Source organism: Polyodon spathula, chromosome 6 (assembly GCF_017654505.1).
Source record: "Polyodon spathula isolate WHYD16114869_AA chromosome 6, ASM1765450v1, whole genome shotgun sequence".
In the NCBI taxonomy this organism is placed as follows: domain Eukaryota; kingdom Metazoa; phylum Chordata; class Actinopteri; order Acipenseriformes; family Polyodontidae; genus Polyodon; species Polyodon spathula.
Window position 1 is genome coordinate 42,459,289 of NC_054539.1, and position 24,341 is coordinate 42,483,629.

Genomic DNA, 24,341 nt, shown 5'->3' on the forward strand with positions numbered 1-24,341 from the left:
CACTATAAAAAAAAAAATCTGAGAAACGCTATTGGATCTTGGATAGAACACATTCGTATTTTTGGATTTTGATTTGCCTCTGCGAATGGTAGTATCAGATTCTCTCACAGCTACATGATTAATTGGCTCAGCTCTTCCAGATTCTATAATCGGCTGCACAGAGTGCTTACATCAGGTAGATATCCTTTCTTTCTTTGAATTGAGTGCTGCATGACTTTTTAATCCTTCCTTTTGGTACATTTTGGCATTTAGTAAGAGACAGACACAAAATCTTTCTAAAACCAACAGGCAGGCAGAGAGGAGGGGCAGAAAGATAGGTCCATAGGTATACCAAGCTAAATACACACACCACAGATGTTTACAGTGATAAGCTACAGAGATATAACGATATAACGATGGAGTTTGACAGTACCATATATCTCTTGCCACGGTTGTAATCACAAATCCGGAGCTATCAGTAACATAGGCCGCCATATTGTGGGCATCCACACTACATATAAAAATGCTAGACTGTCATGTACCTATGACCTCCATATACATTCATTTTGGTGAACATTCTGGGGAATAGCAAATTCCCTTTTTCAGAAATGACCAATTCCGTTTTCCCCATTTTTGTTATCAATTTATTGACAATTAAACATGAGATTTCAACATAGCCGATAGTTAAAATAAGTAAATTAATACATTTTACCAACATTTTGGTAATAGGAATGTGAGGCGAGAGTGTATTAAATGGAATGTCCAGACAGTAATTTATGTGTACAGAAATAAAATAATTTATTTTTATTATCTATACACAACAAAATAATTAAATAACAAAAGAAAACAAAATGGTGTGAGGGAAAAAGTGCAGGGGTGAAATCCAAAACAGACTGCGAGAACTCGTCTTTAATCGTCTTCGTGGCGAACCATACATAAACAAAAAAAAAAGACAAAAGAAATGTTAGTGTTTTCAAAAAATCCCGCTGCACCAAACTAGTCTCTCCCTCCACCCGTTACTCCGCCTATTTTTTCTTTCTACTTTCGGACCAACCCCGAACACAGTAGTACGTTCCCTCTAGTATGTAATGTCCCGCCTCTGTAGTCAGTGGAACACCAATCCCCAACTGACAAGTGTCCTTATCCTTCACTTGACTCCAGTGGCTGGAATTTACATACTTGTACTTCCGCCCCTCACCTAGGTGCCGCCCCTCAAAAAGATGACTTTTGCCATGGTCACGAGATCTTGGTAAGGGAAGTCCCGAGTTGGTTTGATGCCATCTACTGTCGGGAGGCTGAATCACAAACCGAAATCCCTTTGACTCATCACAAGGAGGCTGTGTGGTCCAGTGGTTAAAGAAACAGCTTTTATAACCAAGAGGTCCCCAGTTCAAATCAAAAGCCACTGACTCATTGTGTGACCCTAAGCACTTAACCTCCTTATACTCCATCTTTCAAGTGAGATGTTGTTGTAAGTGACTCTGCAGATGATGCTTTGTTCACACACGCCCTAGTCTTGCATCTTGTAAAGCACTTTGTGATGGTGGTAAATTATGAAAGGTGCTATATAAAGATTATTATTATTTTCTTTCTTTTTTAATTAGTTTTTTTTTTTTTATAAAAGACAAGATTTTCAATTACTCTTGTTGCCGGAACAGTAAAGCACCTGAAGATAGAACCACTGTATATTACAACAGTTCAGAAAACAAAGGTCCAGCACTGTTGTACAATCATATTTACAGTCTTCCACTGACACTGTAGATCAGTCTGAAGGTGTTTTGAAAAGATCTGTTTATCTTCTTGCTGGCATTGCAATAACAATAAAAAATATGAAACAGTTTAGTAACAGTCCAGCAATGTCATGTGGAGGTGTTTACGACTGGCAATATGATCTTAATGGTATTGATTCGTACATGATCAATCAAATGACTGCAACATTTGCAGAATAGTATCCTAGCATTCTCATATAGATAATGTGAAAATGTTTTAGCTTTGTCTTTTGCTGAAACATTTTTCTTTCTTTGGTTTAATTATGATAATATATAGATATATGTAGATAGATATATAGCAATAAAACCATATTTGATGTTTTATTTTTTACTTGAAAGGTTATGTATTGTAGCATTCATCAGGTTCGAGTGAAGCAGGATTCAGTGGGATTGTAAATATTACCGGTTTATTGTTTGCTGGAAACCGTTATAAATAACAAATCCCTGTTCGGACCTGGGTTCACACTAAAATAAAAATAAAATTGAAAGTAACATCTAACTATCCCACTCTCTCCAACACCCTTCCTTACTCTATCCCCATATCTCATACTCTCGTTCCCACTCTCCAGACTCGCCTCTCAACCACTTCACAGTACAGGCCCCTTTCTCTTAGCCTGTCTCTGTCCTTCACGTGTCTCTCAGCATCCCTTTAGGTTCAAGTCTTGGTGCAACCTCTCGCTGCAGGGGTTTGCCCCTCCTATAAAGTCTCGGTGGGGGCCCCGCCCACCACCCGGATCAACCAGTCAGATCCATTCCTCGCGACCATATGGCTCCCGCCAATTCTGGACACGCTAAATGTAATATAAAGCATCCAGAGATGATAAATAACAAAAGAAAGAAAATGATCAACAATATGATTACATACCAATAAAAAATACATAAACATATTTTTTGTGTTCACTCTGTTGCCTCTAAATCGCAAAATGAACTTGTCACGTGACTCGTTTTGGGGGAATGAGGCGAAATTTGCAAGAGGGGCAAAATTTATCACGATGCTGCCATGTTGAGTTTCAGCAGAGAAAAGTGAATGAAGTGAATTGAAGTGAATTAACTCAATTTGGCTGGGTGCAAAAAAAGAAATCAGAAAAGTGGAGTTGCAATGAGAAAAAAAGATGGTTCACGCCCAGCCTTGGCACTTATACTGTTTGTTAATTATTATTATTATTATTATTATTATTATTACTGGCACTTGCTTATCCATCTTAATATTGAAGTTTTGCAAGACATACAATGGCTTGCGAAAGTACTGACCCCCCCCTTGGCATTTTTCCTATTTTGTTGCCTTACAACCTGGAATTAAAATGGATTTTTATTTGGATTTCATGTAATGGACATACACAAAATAGTCCAAATTGGTGAAGTGAAATGAAAAAAATAACTTGTTTAAAAAAATTATAAAAAATAAATAACGGAAAAGTGGTGCGTGCATATGTATTCACCCCCTTTGCTATTAAGCCTCTAAATAAGATCTGGTACAACCAATTACCTTCAGAAGTCACATAATTAGTTAAATAAAGTCCACCTGTGTGCAATCTAAGTGTCACATGATCTGTCACATGATTTCAGGATATATACACCTGTTCTGAAAGGCCCCAGAGTCTGCAACACCACTAAGCAAGGGGCACCACCAAGCAAGCGGCACCATGAAGACCAAGGAGCTCTCCAAACAGGTCAGGGACAAAGTTGTGGAGAAGTACAGATCAGGGTTGGGTTATAAAAAAATATCCGAAAATTTGAACATCCCATGGCGCACCATTAAAGCCATTATTAAAAAATGGAAAGAATATGGCACCACAACAAACCTGGCAAGAGAGGGCCGCCCACCAAAACTCACGGACCAGGCAAGGAGGGCATTAATCAGAGAGGCAACAAAGAGACCAAAGATAACCCTGAAGGAGCTGCAAAGCTCCACAGCGGAGATTGGGGTATCTGTCCATAGGAACACTTTAAGCCGTACACTCCACAGAGCTGGGCTTTACGGGCGAGTGGCCAGAAAAAGCCATTGCATAAAGAAAAAAATAAGCAAACACATTTGGTGTTCACCAAAAGGCATGTGGGAGACTCCCCAAACATATGGAAGAAGGTACTCTGGTCAGATGAGACTAAAATTGAGCTTTTTGGCCATCAAGGAAAACGCTATGTCTGGCGCAAACCCAACACCTTTCATCACCCAAGAACACCATCCCCACAGTGAAGCATGGTGGTGGCAGCATCATGCTGTGGGGATGTTTTTCATCGGCAGGGACTGGGAAACTGGTCAGAATTGAAGGAATGATGGATGGCGCTAAATACAGGGAAATTCTTGAGGGAAACCTGTTTCAGTCTTCCAGAGATTTGAGACTGGGACGGAGGATCACCTTCCAGCACGACATTAACCCTAAGCATACTGCTAATGCAACACTCGAGTGGTTTAAGGGGAAACATTTAAATGTCTTGGAATGGCCTAGTCAAAGCCCAGACCTCAATCCAATTGAGAATCTGTGGTATGACTTAAAGATTGCTGTACACCAGCGGAACCCATCCAACTTGAAGGAGCTGGAGCAGTTTTGCCTTGAAGAATGGGCAAAAATCCCAGTGGCTAGATGTGCCAAGCTTATAGATACATACCCCAAGAGACTTGCAGCTGTAATTGCTGCAAAAGGTGGCTCTGCAAATTATTGACTTGGGGGGGGGGTGAATACTTATGCACACTCAAGTTTTCTGTTTTTTTGTCTTATTTCTTGTTTGTTTCACAATAAAAAATATTTTGCATCTTCAAACTGGTAGGCATGTTGTGTAAATCAAATGATACAAACTCCCAAAAAATCAATTTTAATTCCAGGTTGTAAGGCAACAAAATAGGAAAAATGCCAAGGGCGGTCAATACTTTCGCAAGCCACTGTAAGTACCTGTTAGGACAGGGTAAGCTCAATTTATATTACCAGTATTAATTGACCTAAATATTTTCCAGAAATACACATTTTCAAGTAAGCTGTGGGCCAAGACAAAAACCTTTTTGTCACATCTTGTAGTTCTGTGTTGAAAAAATCCAGTGCTGAGCTATACCTAGATGCATGCCGAAGATTTGCTGTGTTCTTAGAGAGCGTGAAAATGTCTAAGAGTAGTCTCTAGTGCCCAGCAAGGAGTGCATTGTCGTTAAAAGAAGCTTCCAATTCCTTTACGAGCAGGATAGATTGTAATCATTACAACAAAAAATATAAAAGAATACAAAACCTTAATGCAATAGCTCCTATTAAGATGTGTAAGTTTTAAACTTTAGTTTGATCGCCACACACATAATCAGTCAACCGTAAAACAAAAATTGAAAACTTTCCCCAGTTCCATTTACTGGATTCACTTCCCTCCACCTTCTTTAGTTACCACATTGTAAACTACAGGGGTTTATCATGTTGTCCAAACGGACAGACATTGAACCCTCCAACTTAGAGGGTTTGAGGTCAAATGTTTCATCTTGTACCATACGGTGTAATCATCAGATAAATCATATTCTTTATCCCTCTTTACAGCACTTCATTTGTTTTATTTTAAAATAAGGAAAATGTATTTTCATGGTAATTTCAACAGTGATTTCCATAATGTACTAACTTTTACTAGTTCATGACCACCCAACTAACAAACAAACAAGCAAAAAAACTAAACAAAAATAACAAGCTTGCTCTTCAAACCTTTATTTTAACGCTAGAAATGCCTAAATTTTGAACAAGCGCCGCATTGATCATTTTCACCTGTAGCATTTTAAACAGCTGTGGTATGATAACACACCTTCCGTGATGAATTGATCGCTGGTGATGAACTGCTGGTGATGAATTGTTGATGATAAATTGTTTGTGATGAAGTGTCATAGGCCCATTGAGCGTATGTACCTGACAGCTTCGGGTGACTCATGAAAAAGTTGTTTAGGTGCAGTTCAGTTGCATAGATCAAACTCCATGTGAAACCAACCAGTCAAGCAAGCATCCATCTTTAGCATGAACCGTGACCATTTCAAATGTGTAGAAATGGATTGCATTGCACAGCTGCAAATAACTGCTCATCAATTCACTTTCAAACAATGTGCTAATATCAGTTTAAAAACAGTTATAACAGTCATGAATATCCAGTGTTGTTTTTGTTAAGACAGTTTATCCCATGTTAGGATATTCTATAGCACAAGTTATTGAGAATCAGAATCTGGAAATGTTTTTGGGTGGCTGTCTTTATGTACAGATTGCATAATGTCACTGTGACAGGGTGGACCTCTCTGTTTAGGCACAGCTGGTGAACTTGTTAAGAAGCTCTCTATTAAGTTCCTCAGCTTTCAGACCAACGTGCTGTTCCACAATGGCATTTAGTGGTGCTGAAAGTACACAAGCCATTGTGCTGTGCTTCCAGGTGGTGAAATAATGTACAAGATCAAATCTCAAATTGCAGCATATTTTATTTTGTAAGACCCTTGTCGGGCAGTTTTTGATTATTGAAAATCTGTACTACTGCACTTGCCACATAGCGTGGTTAAAATCGACCTATGCTTTCTATGCATAAAATATAGCAGGACACCAGACTGTTAACACTTAGGGAACACAGAATGAATAAAAGCTTTAAACTTCATTGCCGCGTTTGCTGTTTAAACAATAACTTACAGTGACTTTGCTGGTTATGTTGGTACAGTTTTCATAGATATTTATTTGGATTAAATTGTTTATTTAAAATCTTCATAGTTGGCAACTGGTGTTGGTGAATTGCCAGTGCTGGGTGGAAAATGTGGTATGGTGTTGCAGCTACTGTCTCCTACAAACTGCCCAATGTTTACTTCGTTATTAGTTCAGTGTTATGTGTAGCCCTTAAGTTCTCAGTAAACAGTAAACACTACATTTCCATTTGTTTGAGCAGCTGTGGTAATACACTTCATTCCTAAGACTAGAAAATGCAAACAGTCCCTGAAACAATGGGGTGCAGCAACAAGGTGAATGTTGGAAAAGATGGGCACAACTTTAAAAAAAAAGCATTATTAGAGCACGCTGTTTGTATTATAACGGCAGCTTTGTTAGGAAGTGATTTTCTATCAGAATGTGTTAATAAAATGAACCTAATAATGCATTTGACATCAAATCAGTCAGGCCGTTAGGCTCTACAGTACTTTGAAGCAGTGATTCAAGCAGCAAAGGCAATTTACAATAATCAGAATTATATATGGAAACAAACAGAAAACTAACATGATGTAATAGGCAGCTCTGTCTACAATTAACAAACACAGGCAGTTTGGATTCCTAAATGTAAATAAATAAAATTAAACTTTGTTTAGTAGAAAAATCATACCCCCTTCAGACAGTGCATGTATACATGTACAAAAGTGTTCTTTCTATACTTAATAATCTTCATATAGCACCTTTCTTAGTGGACCACCATCACAAAGCATGTCACAAGATATGAGACTAGGGTGTGTGAACTATGCACCAGTTGCAGAGTCACTTACAACATCTCATCTGAAAGACAGAGCACAAGGAGGTTAAGTGACTTGCTCAGGGTCACACAATGAGTCAATGGCTGAGCAGGGACTTAAACCTGGGATCTGCTAGTTACAAGCCCATTTCTTTAACCACTGGACCACATAGCCTCCTTTAGAATGGATGTCTTGGCAGGACAAATTCTCGTACCCCTTAGACAGCACAAACAAAAACCTTCACAAAAATTTGACCAAAGGAGATAAAATATGATTGCTTGTTTCAAGTGTAAAGAAGCAGTCTCTCAAGGCTATGTTGAGAAATAGCCTTTGCTTTTTACATTATTAGAAACCAGAGATTGACCTTGTTTATTATTTATTTATTTATTGATTGATTGATTGATTTTTCTGTTGGCATATAGTCCAAACTGTCCCTGATAAAAGTTTCCCATAGTAAAAGCACGATTAAGCAGTGTAAAGGGCAGAGAGGTAAGGTAAAGCATATTAATAAAAGTATGGCAAACCATGGTAGATAACCTTGGTAAAAGCATGGGAAAACTGCAAAATTGCCATGCAAAAATACCATGGTAAACTTTTATAAGGGCTCCCCTATTGAAAAATTACCTCTGAACTTCACTCTGTGTGCCAAATAAGCATTATCGTACTTCGTCAAGATTTGTCAGGTTTTTGTAGTAAAATAATAAAATCAAACATTCACCTTTACCATAGTACTATGAAAAAGAATTAACTTAAACCTACATGTTTTCAGATTTCATTTACAAGGCATTCTCAGACTTATTTTCTAAGTTAGTCCAATTTAATGACTTGAAAATTGAGACATATAAACAAATACAAAAGATGAACGGAGTTTGCTGTATTTCGTGTTTTACTAAATTGTATGAATATTTAAGTTTTCTTATTACCGTAGCAATAAGTGCTACAGTCGACGATAACAGGTGATTTTGAAAGGATATATCCAGCCTGTGTTTGAGTGATCTGTGACAGTGATCTGTAAAATAAATACATCATATTTTGTCATCGCAGCTTGCACATTCCTGTAGAGGTTTTCATTGAGTAAACAAGTGCCAGATAAAATGGAGGTATTGTTTCCATTACATAATGGAAATATGGACATAATTAAACATACTGACAATGGGACTTAATTAGTTTGCCCACAACTTTCCCCACATTCTGTATGTATGTAATTATCTGAAACAAAAACACATTGGAGATGTGAAGAAAAACACCAAGCTGTCAAAGTTCCCAGCCATTTAAAGCAGGGAGATTAAAAACACAAGCCAAGTTTCAAGAAACCAATGGGCAACCTTGCTCAGCACAATGCAAATAGGCACAACTGTAAAAGCAGTGCGGGTCAAGGTTGCCCCAATTGTTTGTACTAACTCAGCTTGTGTTTTTCAAGTGTCTGATCTGCGTTTATTGTGCCTGAAAAACACAAGCCAAGTTAGTGTTAATGTATTGCTGTGAGTAGAAGCGCGTTTTGTGTCTAGGCAGTGCCGGCGCGCTTTCTGGGGTGTCACGTGCACAGTCTGTGTTGGCGGCGCGGGGCTCTCTCTCTCTGGGGCTCTGGTGGTGCAGGGCTGTATCTCTGGGGCTATGGCGATGCTGGGTTTTCTCTCTCTGGGCTCCGGCTGCTCAGGGGTCTCTCTGGGGCTCTGGTGATGCTGGGCTCTTTCTTTCTGGGGCACTGGTGGTGCGGGGCTCTCTCTCTGGAGCTCTGGTGGCGCGGGGCTCTCTCTCTCTGGGGCTGTGGCGACAAGGGGCTCTCTTTCCCTGGGACTCTGGTGGCACGGAGCTCTCTCTCTCTGGCAGCACGTGGCTCTATCTCTGGGTCTCTGGTGGTGCGGAGCTATCTCTATGGGGGTCTTACGGTGCAGGGCTCTCTCTCTCTGGGGGCTCTGGCAGTGCAGGGCTCTCTCTCTGGGGCTCTGGCAGTGCGGTACTCTCTATGGGACTCTGGCAGTGCGGGGCTCTCTCTATGGGGCTCTGACGGTGCGGTGCACTGTCTCTCTCTCTCTCTCTGGAGCTCTGGCGGCACGGGGCTCTCTCTCTGGGGCTCTGGAGGTGCGGGGCTCTCTCTATGGGGCTCTGACGGTGCGGTGCTCTCTCTCTCTCTCTCTCTGGAGCTCTGGCGGCACGGGGCTCTCTCTATGGGTCTCTGACGGTGCGGTGCTCTCTCTCTGGAGCTCTGCCGGCACGGGGCTCTCTCTCTCTGGGGCTCTGGCGGCACAGGGCTCTCTCTCTCTGGGGCTCTGGAGGGCTCTCTCTATGGGGCTCTAACAGTGCAGGGCTCTCTCTGGGGGCTCTGGCGGTGTGGTGCTCTCTCTCTCTCTCTCTCTGGAGCTCTGGCGGCACGGGGCTCTCTCTCTGGGGGTCTGGAGGTGCGGGGCTCTCTCTATGGGGCTCTGATGGTGCGGTGCTCTCTCTCTCTCTCTCTCTGGAGCTCTGGTGGCACGGGGCTCTCTCTATGGGTCTCTGACGGTGCGGTGCTCTCTCTCTGGAGCTCTGCCGGCACGGGGCTCTCTCTGCCTGGGGCTCTGGCGGCACAGGGCTCTCTCTGTCTGGGGCTCTGGAGGGCTCTCTCTATGGGGCTCTAACAGTGCAGGGCTCTCTCTGGAGGCTCTGGCGGTGCGGGGCTCTCTCTCTCTGGGGCTCTGGTGGCAGTGTGGTCGCTCTCTCTCTGGAGCTCTGGTGGCACGGGGCTCTCTCTCTCTCTGGGGCTCTGGAGGTGCGGGGCTCTCTCTCTGGGGCTCTGGCCGTGCGGCACTCTCTATGGGGCTCTGGCGGCACGGGGCTCTCTCTCTGGGGCTCTGGCAGTGTGGGGCTCTCTCTCTGGAGCTCTGGCAGTGCGGGGCTCTCTCTCTTGGGCTCTGGCCGTGTGGGGCTCTCTATTTGGCTCTGGCGGCATGGGGCTCTCTCTCTGGCACTCTGGCAGTGCGGGGCTCTCTCTCTGGGGCTCTGGCAGTGTGGGGCTCTCTCTCTGGGGCTCTGGCGGTGCGGTGCTCTCTATGGGGGCCCGCTGGCATCCTGTGGTCACTCTATAAATGGGGCTAAGCTGCAGTGCGGGGCCTCTATGGGACTCTGGCGCATGGTGCTCTCTATGGGGCTCTGGCAGTGCGGCGCTCTCTCTTGGGGCTCTGGCGGTGCGCTGCTCTCTATGGGACTCTGGCGGTGGTGCTGCGCCTCGCGATCTAGGGCTCTCTGGCGAGACCGCTGCTCTCTCATCTCTGGATGAGACTCTTGCGGTGCCGGACGCCCTGTTCTCTCTGTGGCTCGGTGTACGGCGCGAATCTGCTCTCTCTCTCTCTGGGTCCACGAGCAGGCTGTGCTCTCGACTCCGGGCGGAGATCTGTCACAGTGAGGAACTCGAGAGAGAGAACCCCGACCGACCTCTCTGGGTCGCCACTGAGAGCGGAGAGCGCTGCGGTGCTCTCTCTCTCTGGGTCTCTGGGGTCTGCTCTCTCTCTCTCTGGGCTCTGGCGGTGCTCTCTCTCTCTCTGGGGCTCTGGCGGTGCGGTGCTCTCTCTCTCTGGGGCTCTGGCGGTGCGCTGCTCTCTCTATGGGGCTCTGGTGGTGCGGTGCTCTCTCTCTCTGGGGCTCTGGCGGTGCGCTGCTCTCTCTCTCTGGGGCTCTGGCAGTGCGGGACTCTCTCTCTGGGGCTCTGGCAGTGCGGGGCTCTCTATGGGGCTCTGGCGGTGCACTGCTCTCTATGGGGCTCTGGTGGCACATGGTTCTCTCTCTGGGGCTCTGGTGGTGCGGGGCTTTCTCTATGGGGCTCTGGCGGCGCTGGGCTCTTTTTCTGGTAGCGCAGGACAGTCTCTTCCGGGCAACGGGAGGTACTCTTTCGCTGGTGTCGCTGTGCAGTCTCTCACTGGCGGCGCAGCATGCTCTCACTGGCAGTGTGGGGCACTTTCTCTTGGGCGGCGCAGGACACTCTTAGACAGCAGCTGTGGAGCAGAGCTCTGTGGTGGCAGGTGTGGCGCAGGGTTCTCTTTCTCAGGCAGTAATAAAATATCTTTATTTTATATGAATTACAGACTAACGAACATATATGGTGCACCATATATTTTCAACATATAAAATATATGGATTTGTGACGGAGAGCGAATGAATCCGAATCAAAAATCTCCCTCTCGACCGGTGAGGGCACTGTACAACAGGAGCTGCGGGCTTCCTACTGAATGGTTGGGCAGTTCATCCTGGGGACAGTCGGGAGCCGGCCATTCAGGAAGAGGGCGGCGTTACGGTACCTGGAGTCATCGCCCTAGTACGATGAGCGAAGTTTCAGTCATGAATTGGAGGACATGTGATTGAACTAGCTATCGGAGGGGGCGGGGCTTAGGGTACTTTAGGGGGACGTGACGCCGTAATCGGCTCCTTTGTTGTGGTTAATGGGAGGAGACAAGGACGGAATCTTGAATGAAGTGTGGGGTCATTGAGGAGTGTTGTGTTTGTTTTACCAGACGGCTGATACGAAGCTGGAGCTGCAGCAAGAAGCCCGGATTTGAACGCGCACGAGCACCTGCACCAGAGCACCCAGTTTGGAGACGTGTTTTTGTGTTTATTATTTCAGGACTGCAACCCCTTTGTTTTGTAGCTGGTAATACCCATTGCTGGGTAGAACCAGCTTTATTATTTTGGGTCCAGTTTTCACTGGCAATACCCATTGCTGGGTAGAGCCAGCTTTATTATTTGAAACCCGGTTTAAAAAGGGCATTAAAAGAAACCTGACCGGTAGACTTCGTGTTTGTCCTTTGTTGGAGCACCTCAACTCATCTATACACCGGAGCACTACAAACCAGTTTGCCACAGGATTATAGACTAAATTATGTTTAAAATATATCCCATATATTTTAAATATAGATAAAAGGGGCCCGTCCGGTTAACTCCCCCGGTCCCAACAGGTAATCGGGTTACCAATTAGATTACAAACCCACAGATATATACTTTTTAATAAATCATCCCTAGTTGAAAAGATGTATATAATTTTATATACAAAATATGACAATCACATTTTGATAACTTTTCATACAAAGAATTATTGTACATATTCCATTAAATTTTCATGCATGGATATATATGAAAAATATTAGGATCATACTTTTCTACCATATATTAAAAATATATGTTTTTATACTGTATTTTGTAACAAACTATTGAAAATGTATTTTTTCTTAATAACATGTAACGGTAAGTACGTTTTCTTAAAAGGAAAAAATAATCTTGGTCAATTCGTGTCAAAGTGTGCTCGCTCACCGGTGGTGCACAGTAGGGGTCACACATTCCAAGTATCTGGCACATCATATCTTTTTAATTCCTGTGACAGGATAAGAAGAAGAATCTGTGGTTGCAAAGTGCCGGCAGTTATGTAGCCTGCAGGAGTCACGTGACTGCACATTGGGTTGTTTAAATCAGGTGGATATGTTCATTGTTCAGCATTGTTCAAATGCTGGGGACAAAGTAGAATGTACAGATCAGTATTAAACAGTACATTTTTCTAAATAACATAGTGGAAATTGTTTAAGCAACTAATGTATGTCAAAGAAAAGGAGATAGGCAATGTCACTAATGGGTCAAAGTGAAAAGCGAAGTTGTGACCGTAGGACCCCCCCCCCCCCCCCCCCCCCCCCAACCCCCACCCCCCCCCCCCCCCCCCCCCCCACCCCCCCCCCCCCCCCCCCCCGCCCCCCGCCCACCCCCCCCCCCCCCCCCCCCCCCCCCCCCCCCCCCACCCCCCACCCCCCCCCCCCCCCCCCCCCCCCCCCCCCCCCCCCCCCCCCCCCCCCCCCCCCCCCCCCCCCGATTTTCTAGAGGCTTCAGTTTCAACTTCCTTTACTCAAACTCAGAATCTCAGAATCTTAAAATATACAGACGGTCAATTGTTGTAAATAGAATTCTCAGCTGACTGACTTCTTCAAAATACTGCTTGCCTCAACTAGTCGTGTAGCACTGATTCAAAATACTGCTTAGTGTAGCACTGACAGTTAACGCATCATGCTTGCAAACTATTGTAGGTTCAAATCACAAGTATATTAGACCTTTTTATTTATTTATATAAAGAAAGATTTTTTGCAGGCTCCATTTTATAACAGAAATAAATAATTTAATAGACGTCACAATAAGTGAATTCCCTAGTGTATGTTGACAAAACAAGTTAATTGTCATTAAACTCGAATGTCCTGTAATATACATCTGCATGGATAAAAGTGCCTGGTGTATGCAAAGATCTGCAAAAAAGCACGTCGGGAGAAAAAGAAGATGGACATTTTTACCTTCCTTTGGCGATTTATTTCTCTTACTGTATGACAGGTACAGAGGCTCCCAAAAGTATTCACCCCCTTGGACTTTTCCACATTTTGTTGTGTTACAACATGGAATCAAAATGGATTTAATTAGGAGTTTTTACCACTGATCAACACAAAAAAAGTCCATAATGTCAAAGTAATATATTTGTATATTATATTATATTTGTAATTAATTTAGAACAATTTGTAGATTTTATTTTTCACTTTGACATTATGGACTTTTTTTGTGTTGATCAGTGGCAAAAGCTCCTGATGAAATCAATATTGATTCCATGTTGTAACACAGTAAAATGTGGAAAAGTCCAAGGGTGGTGAATACTTTTGAGAGCCACTGTATTTACTTTTTTTCTACATTTCACGTAAGAGTGCTGGGAACTACAAATTAAAAGTAAAATGGTGCTTTTGGCTGATTTATTTTTGCTGCGCCAATACCCTGAAAACATGTAAACTATCCGTGCTGTATAGTTCACTGCAGTTCTTGTGCTTCGCTGTAACTTGGCGTGAGGAACTACCGTTCCTCTCAGTAATAATCGCCACTTCAAAACTGACACACACTACAGCATTTACAGTAATTTACATGCACTGGCTCCTTATGCTAAACATAAACAGGGATTTGACCATACAATCCCAAAACTAAGCAAACTCAAATGTTTACATGTCCACTGGATTAAAATGGGATGATGTCTCAACTGCTGAAACTGTGAGCTTGTGCCGTCTTGTAACAAATAGACATAAACACTCATTTTGATTAATATTTTTTCAAACAAAATGTGATTATTATTTTCATAATGGCATTAACATAGCACTGCCTGTCCAGTACTATGTTGCTATAAATCCTGGAATTACATTGCTATGGCTTTTCCTCTTATCCCAGACTTCTGCCGCTTTTATTTTTGAGAGCTCTTACAGGGATCATTGACTGCATGAATGGAGTTCAGTGAATCCCTCTGCTTTATTGAGCCCAGCTACAGCAATCTTCCTGGCACCACCTGTAATAGAGAAAAGAGAATTTGTGAATTCGTGGCAAAACTTGTTCAAAGAAAGGAATGTAGTAGTCCTTATAAAAGTTTAGCAAGGTAAATTCATTTGCACTGTGAAATTGCAGTTTGGCATGCTTTACCCATACCTTTAGAATATTTACACTTTGTAGTTAAGATTAATAGGAGAAAGTGGGCTGGAATAACCAAATATTGTTCAATGTAAAATGCAGTGGCACTAAATGACAAGGAAATGGTTCTGTACTGCTACACTGGTAAGAGACATACAATGGTACCCAGTGGCAGAGTGGCACAACATATTTCCAGTAGCAGTGTACCGAGTTAGTACCATTGGCCAGTGTTTGTTCTAGTTTTGTTTTGCTGTTATGTCTGGTAATGCTGTGGTTTTATGATGGTATTTCTGTGCTATAAGGAGTGTTTTTGCACTTGCTTCAGTGATTTCGAAGGTGAAGCTATTTTGGGTGAGACCTAGCTTTCATTTGAATGGTAGTCTGCTGTTTTCAGAGGGACCATGCTGTGAACCATATCCTGAATTAAACAATTAAACAATTGAAGGAAAGAAGTTTCCCCTAGTCACGTAGAGTATAGTTAAAGACTTTTAAGCCTATAAAATAAAACTTTAGTGTTTAGTTATGCAAGCAGAACACTTTTATAAGTATATGTCTGAAATTCAGCTATGGATGAGTAAAAATGTTCTACAATTATACACTATTCTGTTAAATGCTATTGCTGCCCAGACGACTCCTTCTAACCATGACTTTAATACCCATCACTATTGGAAACTACTGGACCTTTGAGCTCGGAAGTGAGAAATCTTGGGGTCCTTTTTGATCCCTCATTAAACTATATAGCACATGTTTGGGCTATTACAATTTTTCATCTGAGAAACATGAATGAATCCGCCCTTTTTTAAACTTAACATCAGCTGAGGTTTCGATTCAAGACTGGGCCACTGCAGTGCATTATTGACTGGTCTTCCACATAAGACTCTTAAGTCGTGTGCAATTCATATAAAATTCAGCTGCCCGTGTCTTAACTCGGACAAAGGCTCATCACCACATCACTCCTGTGATATCTTGGCTCTATTGGCTACCGGTAGCTCAGCGAATACAATTCAAAATACCCCTTCTAACTTTTAAATCTCTGCATGGTCTTGCTCCTTGCTCACTGTCTTGCAAAGTTGGTTCAAAGATACACGCCCTGCAAAAGTTTTCATTCTGCTGAGGCTCATCTTCTTGTGGTCCCTTCTAGTCATACTAATATATTGGGCGTTAGCGTGTTTGGTCATATAGCCGTGTGAACAGGCTGGCTTGTGTTGTGACGTCAGGCCAGGAAGGAGTAGCCCACACAGAGACAGCACTGCGGTATGAAGGCGCAGCTGTACGTTTTATTAATAAATAAATAAATAAAATAAAACAGAACAAAACACTTATGCAAAACAAAAAGGCACATTGGCCAAAACAGATAGACAAACAGGTACTGAACACACAAGGACCGCGCTGCTATAAACACAGCACGAATAGCAATTGTAATGACTTCTTTTAGTTTCTCTTTCACTCACATCTCGTTCTGCTTCTGAACACACTAACCTCGATCAGCTGCAGGTTTATATACATGTGACCATCTCCAAATTAGTAATAAATAAATCAATCAATCGATTTGGAGACGGTCACATTCTGCACGGGTTTAGCATGGATGGGGAAGTTTAATCCCACCCATGCTGCAAAAAAGAACAATAACAAAACATCATGTTTTATACAAATTAAACAATACATTTTAAATGATAATTCAACAAATGTAAAATAATACACAATACACAGGGGTGGGGGAGTACCCCGTCACAATCCCCTTTGTTTTGGAATTCTCTCCCTAGGGATTTTAGAGACATCTCCTCCATATTCATGTTCAAATCGAAGATTAAATCTTTTATTCTATGATGATGTATGATGTAATGCGCCCTGAGACATGCATATGTTTAGGGGGCACTATATAAATCTAAGTTTGATTGATTGATTGATTGATTGATTTTAAATTTGTACATTCTTTTCTTTATTAAGTCTCAGTTTACCTGCTTTTCTTTCGTGTAGTTTTCCACACATACTCATATCACTCATTCCCTCACTTTTCATTTCAATGCTGCTGCAGGGGGTGAGGATAGAGGAAGGGCCACACTGATATTGATGAGAAATATGTAATTAAGAACTACAAGTACTGTAAGACAGACTAGTAAAATAAAAAAATAGCATTATTATTTTAAACCGGATATTAAAGCTGTAAGACAGAGATAATTACATATGGAAATATAATTAAAATTAAATAATTCAAATACATGCACTGTTTTTGGACCCACAAATGGCTTTCTACCTGAAATTCACTTGTACTTATTTTAGGAAGACACTATGAAGGACGGCATGGCGAACAACAGCACAGCCAGTATATCCCAAGCCAGGAAATCAGTGGAGCAGCTCAAGATGGAAGCCTGCATGGACAGGATAAAGGTAAGCTCTTCAAACAGTGTGTAGTGCTTCCATAAAGCATACTTTTCAAGGGCTGCTGTGGACACAGGTTATCAAGTGTAGACCGCTTTTTTTAAACTCATGCCCAGAGGGCTAGACTGGGGGCAGGTGCAAAGTGCAAGCTTGTGGTCAAACACTCTCAACTGCAAACCTCTGCTTTGGAGCCAAAAAGCTACTTAAAGGAAACCTATAATCAATTTAAATTCAAATACTAAATCAAATCTCCACAGCAGTTTAGCAAGCTTTGGCCATTCCTATGTTGTCACTTTGGCATACTGCAGTCAACTTGTACAGAATAAAGGTAACCACATTATGTTATTCTGATGTTATTTTAAAATTATAATGAAAAAATAATCACTGGCTCATGTAATCTGCAACCATAATTTCCAATCGTACACCTGGCTTAGGTTGGCCAGGTTGTCCTCGGCTCAACGCGCACCAGCGACCCCTCTAGACTGGCCGGGCGCCTGCAGGCTAGCCTGTAAGGTGCCCAGAGCTGCGTTGTCCTCCGAGTTGGCTGCATGGTGGGCCTGCACAGTGAAAACGGCACATGCTTTGGAGGACAGCGTGTGTTTGTCTTCACTGCTTCCGAGTCAGCGCAGGGTGGTATCAGCAAGTTAAGCTTAAAATACAATTGGATATATCAAATTGAGAGAAAAACAGGGTCAAAATCAATTGGCGACTACTAAAAAAAAAAAAATCATTATTATTGTGTGACTCTATTTTGTATCATTTTAATCTTTCTGAACAGAAAAATAATGTAAGTAATTCATTTTTACCATGACTGATGATGTGCATCCTACTGTTCATATTTACTTTGTTCAAGATTTTTTAACGCATTGTAAATGAAAGTGCTTATGCATCAGATATGAGTGGCTACCTTATCAACGTACATCTGTGTCTAGTTCAATGCACAGTAAAGGGTAGCATTTAAATTGCTCAGTAGCTTCTGAAAGCTAAATTGAAGATGACATCTAAATCACATTTGGCATCTTTGATGCTGTTGATGGAATTTGTTTGCTACACAGCTAACATACTTTGTTATGTAAGAACGTTGCAAAGGGGACCGATCTATGCATACGCGATGATGAAATGTACCGTATCTGCTACAAGACATTTTCAGATTGAGTTTTGGAAACTGCAAGATGTTGGATAAGTTTTACACTAAATGTAATCAGCAGGCTTTGAAAAGATTTGACTATCATTCCCTTCAGCTCTTTAACAGTGGCTTGGCATATGGTACCAGACCCTGAAGTTGCTAGGGTAGCAGCTTGCAGTTGCTGCAGCCACTATGGGATTCGTACTGTACCCCTGGTTTCTACTTTGACAACATGTCTCCAGAAACATTTAGCATTTGGTCGACTGGGTGAAATCTTTGAGCATGTAACTAACTCATCATATTCTTCTGCATAATCACACTCTTCCTAAAGATGGTTCGGTTTCAACCGCTGCTAAGATGTATTGATATGAATGTAGGACAGTTCTATGTGACATATTATCATATGGGTACCATTCATTGTAATTTAAAAGCGTTCGTCCATTCCCTTTCAAGTACGAAATGTAACCATTACCTGATGGGATATAGTCTCCTATAGCCTGAATTACCTGAGCACTATCAAAGCTGCTTCTTTAAGAGCTCCATATGCATCACACATCATCTCTGCCCCCTGGAGATACATACGAGTGATGTATAAGGCTCAGCATCATTTTCTCTTTCAGCTTTTGCCTGAGGAAGGAGGCCAACCTAGGTCTAAACAACAGCTGTCAAGGTTGCAGACATGGTCAAGATTGCATATGATCTAGCCAAGGTGAGAAGGTCACTGGTCACTCCACAAGAGGCCTTGTAACATCTTGGGCATTATTGCAGGGTGCATCTGTCACAGACATTTGCAACGCTTTAGTATGGGCCATGCTTCTGACTTTAACCATATTCTACTGATCTGAATGTCATAGATCTACAGAACCCTGGTTTTGGGACCATTGTTAAAAGAAGTCCCTCATTCTGCTCTTTAGCACATTTTTAAATTATTGTTCCTCTTGAAGTCCTGGGGTAGTCAGCCACACACCTTTTGGACTTCTGATGTTAAATGCTGAGGTTACTCAGTGTGACCTTACATCATATACACTGCATGAGGGTCCTCCCTCACTGTACTGTGGACTATATGCCATGAATCCTCATCGGTCCTCGGCCAGAATGCTAAAGGCAGTTTATCTTCCTTTTTAGCACATCTGCCGGTGCTGCAAGTCCTTCACTTGCGACGGTTTGGATATTCTATCCCATTAGGTTATGGTTACATTTCATACTTGAAAGGGAACATTAGGTTATTATCATAAACCCTGGTTCCCTGAAATAGAAATGTAACTTTCAAGGTCGCTGTGTTCACTCCAGCGCAGCAGGCCTGAAAATAAAATGGTGCTGAGCCTTATACATAACTCGTATTTATCTCTTGGGGATGGAGCGACGTCTGACACATACGGGGCTCTTAAAGGAGCAACTCTGATATAAGTGCTCAGGTCATTCGGGCTATAAGGGGTTATAGCCCATCAGGTAGTGGTTACATTTCTATTTCAGGGAATCAGGGTTTTGATAATGACCGAATGTTTTCTGACTTCCTAGGAGGAATAATCACGTGTTGCTCAAAAATGTTTTCCCAAATTCCATTTTTTCAGAAACTGCTGTTTCTCATCCCATCTGAAATCAAAATTTTTTCACATTACCATTGTTTTTATTTTCTGTAGGTTGTGCAAAGATAACATTTAATAGGGGCCCTATTCATAAAAGTACTTGCCGACTGCTGTAATAAAATTCATTTTGATTAAAACTAACGAAAGTCAGCTATATTCTATTCATAAAATGATCTGAGAATACGGTAGACTGTTAGAAAGCACTTTATGAATGGGTATACTGTTGTTGAAGAATGAAAATCTGCCTCTTTTTGATGACATTAATGTTCCCTGCTTGCCGTAGATAGCTGTTGCAAAAAGAAAAACTGAATCCACCAACAGTACCACCGAGACCCAGCTGCCAGTCATGGGCAGTTTGCAAAACCTGACTCCGATGCCCCTGTCACTTCTGCTAAAAATTCAGGACATGTCATAATTTAGAAACAATAATGATAATAATTTTAAAAACTTTAAATGTTAATCTTACAATTGCTCAACTATTATTATTATTATTATTATTATTATTATTATTATTATTATTATTATTATTATTATTATTAATAATAAACCCTGCTTAAAGCAGGGAATCAATCAGGGGTGAGTTTATGAATCAGTGAAAGTTTCACGCCGTATTGCACACTGTACACAAAATGGGTAGTTTTGTGGTGTGCGAAAAAAATAAATACTCCCTTTTGAACACTGACCGCGCCTCGCATTGCGGCTCAATCAGTGTTGTTTGCAATACCAAGCAAGCCCAAATTTCCCACGACTGCATCAGCAGCACTGGTATACTGTATATGGTAACGCTCCATGAAAATAAACAGGTTCACACAGGCAGTATTCGTCCAAACTGTTTATTGTGAACACAGGTAAAAGAAATAAAAAGAAAAGGACCGCTGTCAGCCGCGGATCACGGCTAAAGAAATAATAATAAAATAACTGTCTATTCTCAGTCTCTCACTTGCTCTCTGCTTCACAGCGCTGTTTCAAAATGATTACGCCAGAGAATATGTTCTTGTGTGAGTATATGTTTATATTAAATATTTTCCTTCATATAAAGCTACAGATTTAAAAAAAAATTCTAAATAGGCAGTGTTAATCACAGGTATGTCAAACTGTCTAACAGAGCAAGTGTAGTAATAATATATGCCTTTAAAAAAATAGTCTGCTGAGGCTGTCATTAGTTTAGACTTGACTAGAAAGCGTTCAGTAACTCCTAGTTATCAACAGCATTTGAGTAGTGAGCCGAGGATACAAATAATAATTCGACATACTAAATTGGGGAAAAAAAAACGGGGTAACAAATTGACGATGACTAAATTTATAAAAAAAAAAAAAAAGATATGTCAATAAAAATGTGAATTTAAATAGAGGACTGTAATAAACAAATTCCCCTTTGTATTTTCGTTTTTTTTAAATTAATTTCAAACTTGCTGTTTAGTGTTTCCTAACATATTTTGTACCACTAAATGTTTGCTAGAATTGTAGAAAAACCTCACTAACACCAAACTTCAACAAAATAAGATTGTTGAAAATAATCTAAAAATTGTGAAATGGTGGCATTTGGTTGACATCACAAATCTCAAAATCATCACATAATACTTTTTTTGCAAAATGCACATAAAGTTGTATTTTTTTATTTTTTTTTTTACTTGTCACATCAGTACACTTTATTTGATATAATTACACAAAATCGTAATTGTTTTGAAACACATAGGATGGTTGAACTTTGTAGCTGACTGAGAGACTGTGACAGAAATACAATGAATCTTTGTTGTAAATCTCCCTCCTGACCTGTGAGGGTGCTAAGCAGCAAGGACCGAGATCTTTTGACAGGCTGGCCTGACAGTTCGTTCCCCGGGTCAGGAAGTCGGTCAGTCTGGATGAAGGCGAGACTCCATTGCAAGAACTTATTGACCCAGAAGGTAAACGATGTAGCCGCCACAGATTGTAAAGGCAGTTGCAGTTGTTTACCAAGGGGTAATGCGTGACACCATATAAGAGGGACGGAGAATCGTAATCTGTTCCATCACTTTGGTTATGAAATATAACCTGGAAGGACCCGTGTAGTAAATTGTGAAATATCGTAAGTGTTCGTTTGTTTGTCTTGTCTATAATTGTTACTTGTGTGTTCATAGATGGCTAACACGTTCTGGAGCTGTCGCTAAGGGCCAGCATTGAACCCGGAACAGCACTACACTATTGTTACTCTTTAAACAGTATCACCCACCACAAGCACTACAGCGTGCACCCAGGACTGGTGACTATGTTTGTATAGTGGGAGAGATACCTGTGTTTATTGTTTGGGACTGCAACCCGTTATAATTAAGCCCATCAAGCATCTGCCTGTTTTGCATTTGCACAGTTTACTTGTCATGCACAGTAGTCCTTCTAACTTCTATGCCAAGCTGACAAATGAGACATTTTGCTTAATCTGTGTCTAGTCGTGGGCTCTTTCTACAGATTGAAAATCCATCTCTTCCCTTCTATTGATAATAGACATAAATGTAGAATAAAGACAAATAAAAATAGGGTCTTCAGTTTGTAGGATTGATTATGGTATGCCATTGCAGTATGCCATGTTAGTACATATCTAATACCATTAATATAATATTATTAAATACACCTATTATCCATGTTTGAGGTAGACACCTTGTTTCAAAATGAGTATGCCAGAGACTATGCTCTTGTGTATATATTTATCTTAAACATTTTCCTTCATATAAAGCTACAGATTTTTTTGTTTTGTTTTTAAATAGGCAGTGTTAATCATGGGTATGTCAAACTGTCTAACAGAGCAAGTGTAGTAATAAAATATGTCTTTAAAAAATAGTCTACCTATCTATTTATCGATCGATAGAGTACACTGTTAATATGATAGAGTTTAGATGTCTTATATAAAGTACTCATTATACCTCTGTGGCAAAGTGCCCGCCCCTGTGTGTATTTTATGTTATATATTGTGTGTTAATGTTGGTGTATAGTCATTGGTACACAGGATATAAACGGGTCTGTGCAACACGAGTGTTTAAAATGTATATTTGTATTTAGGCATGTGGATTGAAGTAAAAAGTAATAATATGTGAGCACAGGGAATTGCACTTTATTTATTCATGTGCAGTTGTACCGCGACTCCGATTGAATGATTGATTAGCAATCGAGTCTTGGTACAGCTGCATAAAAGCAGCATGTTTTCACTCACTCGGGGTTGTGTGTTCGGTGAGTGGAGAACGGGTTTGGAGACGGAGGTAATAATAATAATTGTAATAATAATAATAGTAATAGTTAAAATATCTGCTCACCGTGATTTGTTTAGTGTTAGTCCATTTTGTTTGTCTGTTTATTTTGGCTACCAGTGCCGTATCCTGTGTTTTTGTTTGTTACAACTTTTTTATTTTCTGTTCTGTTAATTCTTTAAATGCTGAGCGCAAGCAAGCGCTCAGCTCCACCCAACTCCACCTATCTCTTTGTTTATTTCCTGGTTCCTGTTTCTGGTTTGACGTCCCCCCACTCCGGCCGTCTTTGTGACAACCTTTCCTAAAGAAGTGTAAATATATCTCAGTTGGTAAGGCTTGCTAAGAACAACCAGAACTGAGGGCAATCAGCTGATTTTTCTGTTCTTAAGTCAGCATGGGGTCTTCTGTGGAAACCAAGTACAGACTGGCATTCCAAATTGATAGAAAATATAATTGGGCTTATTTCATAATAATAATGAATGTTTTCAATACATGTTTTACTACTGTTGTGATTCAGATTAATATACTACAATATATATATATATATATATATATATATATATATATATATATATATATATATATATATATACACATAACACACACACACACACACACACACACACACACACACAGTGGCTTGCAAAAGTATTCAGACCCTTGACGAATTCTCTCATATTTCTGAATTACAAATGGTACATTGAAATTTCGTTCTATTTGATATTTTATTTTTAAACAGTGAAACTCAGAATCATTTATTGTAAGGTGACATTGGTTTTATGTTGGGGAAATATTTTTAAGAAATAAAAAACTGAAATATCTTGCTTGCATAAGTATTCAACCCCTGTGCTGTGGAAGCTCCCAGTTTGCACCGATGAAAGAAATTGCCCTAACGAGGACACAATTACCTTACCATTGGCCTCCACCTGTGAACCATTAAAGTTGCTGTCACATTTTCTGGATAAAAACTCCACTGTTGAAGGATCATTGGTAAGGCTGTGAATCTGAAGGAAAATGAAGACCAAAGAGCACTCTCCAGAAGTTAGAGATAAAGTAATACAAATGCATAGATTAGGGAAAGGGTACAAACTAATATCCAAGTGTTTGGATATCCCAGTGAGCACAGTTGGATCAATAATCAGGAAGTGGAAGCTGCATCACACCACCCAGGCACTGCCAAAAGAAGACCGTCCCTCAAAACTCAGCGCTCAAACAAGAAGGAGACTTGTGAGAGAAGCCACAGAGAGGCCTACAATCACTTTGAAGGAGCTACAGAGTTCAGTGGCTGGGAATGGAGTAATGGTGCACCAGTCAACCATATCAAGAGCTCTGCATAACACTGGCCTGTATGGGAGGGTGGCAAGAAAGAAGCCGTTACTCAAAAAGTGCCATCTGAAAGCACGTCTGGAGTTTGCCAGAAAGCATGAGATTGACCCA

At 41.2% G+C, this 24,341-nt stretch overlaps 1 protein-coding gene across 3 annotated transcripts in view; it reads left to right on the forward strand.

Annotated features, from left to right (window-relative positions):
- LOC121317202 (guanine nucleotide-binding protein G(I)/G(S)/G(O) subunit gamma-4) overlaps window positions 1-24,341 on the forward strand; it is a 59,690-nt gene that overhangs the window by 16,112 nt on the left and 19,237 nt on the right. For all 3 annotated transcript variants that reach the window (XM_041252881.1, XM_041252880.1, XM_041252879.1), the window contains one exon: window positions 16,879-16,986. In XM_041252881.1, the coding sequence (XP_041108815.1) occupies window positions 16,888-16,986 (99 nt within the window). In that variant the 5' untranslated portion in view covers window positions 16,879-16,887. The remainder of the gene's footprint in view (window positions 1-16,878; window positions 16,987-24,341) is intronic.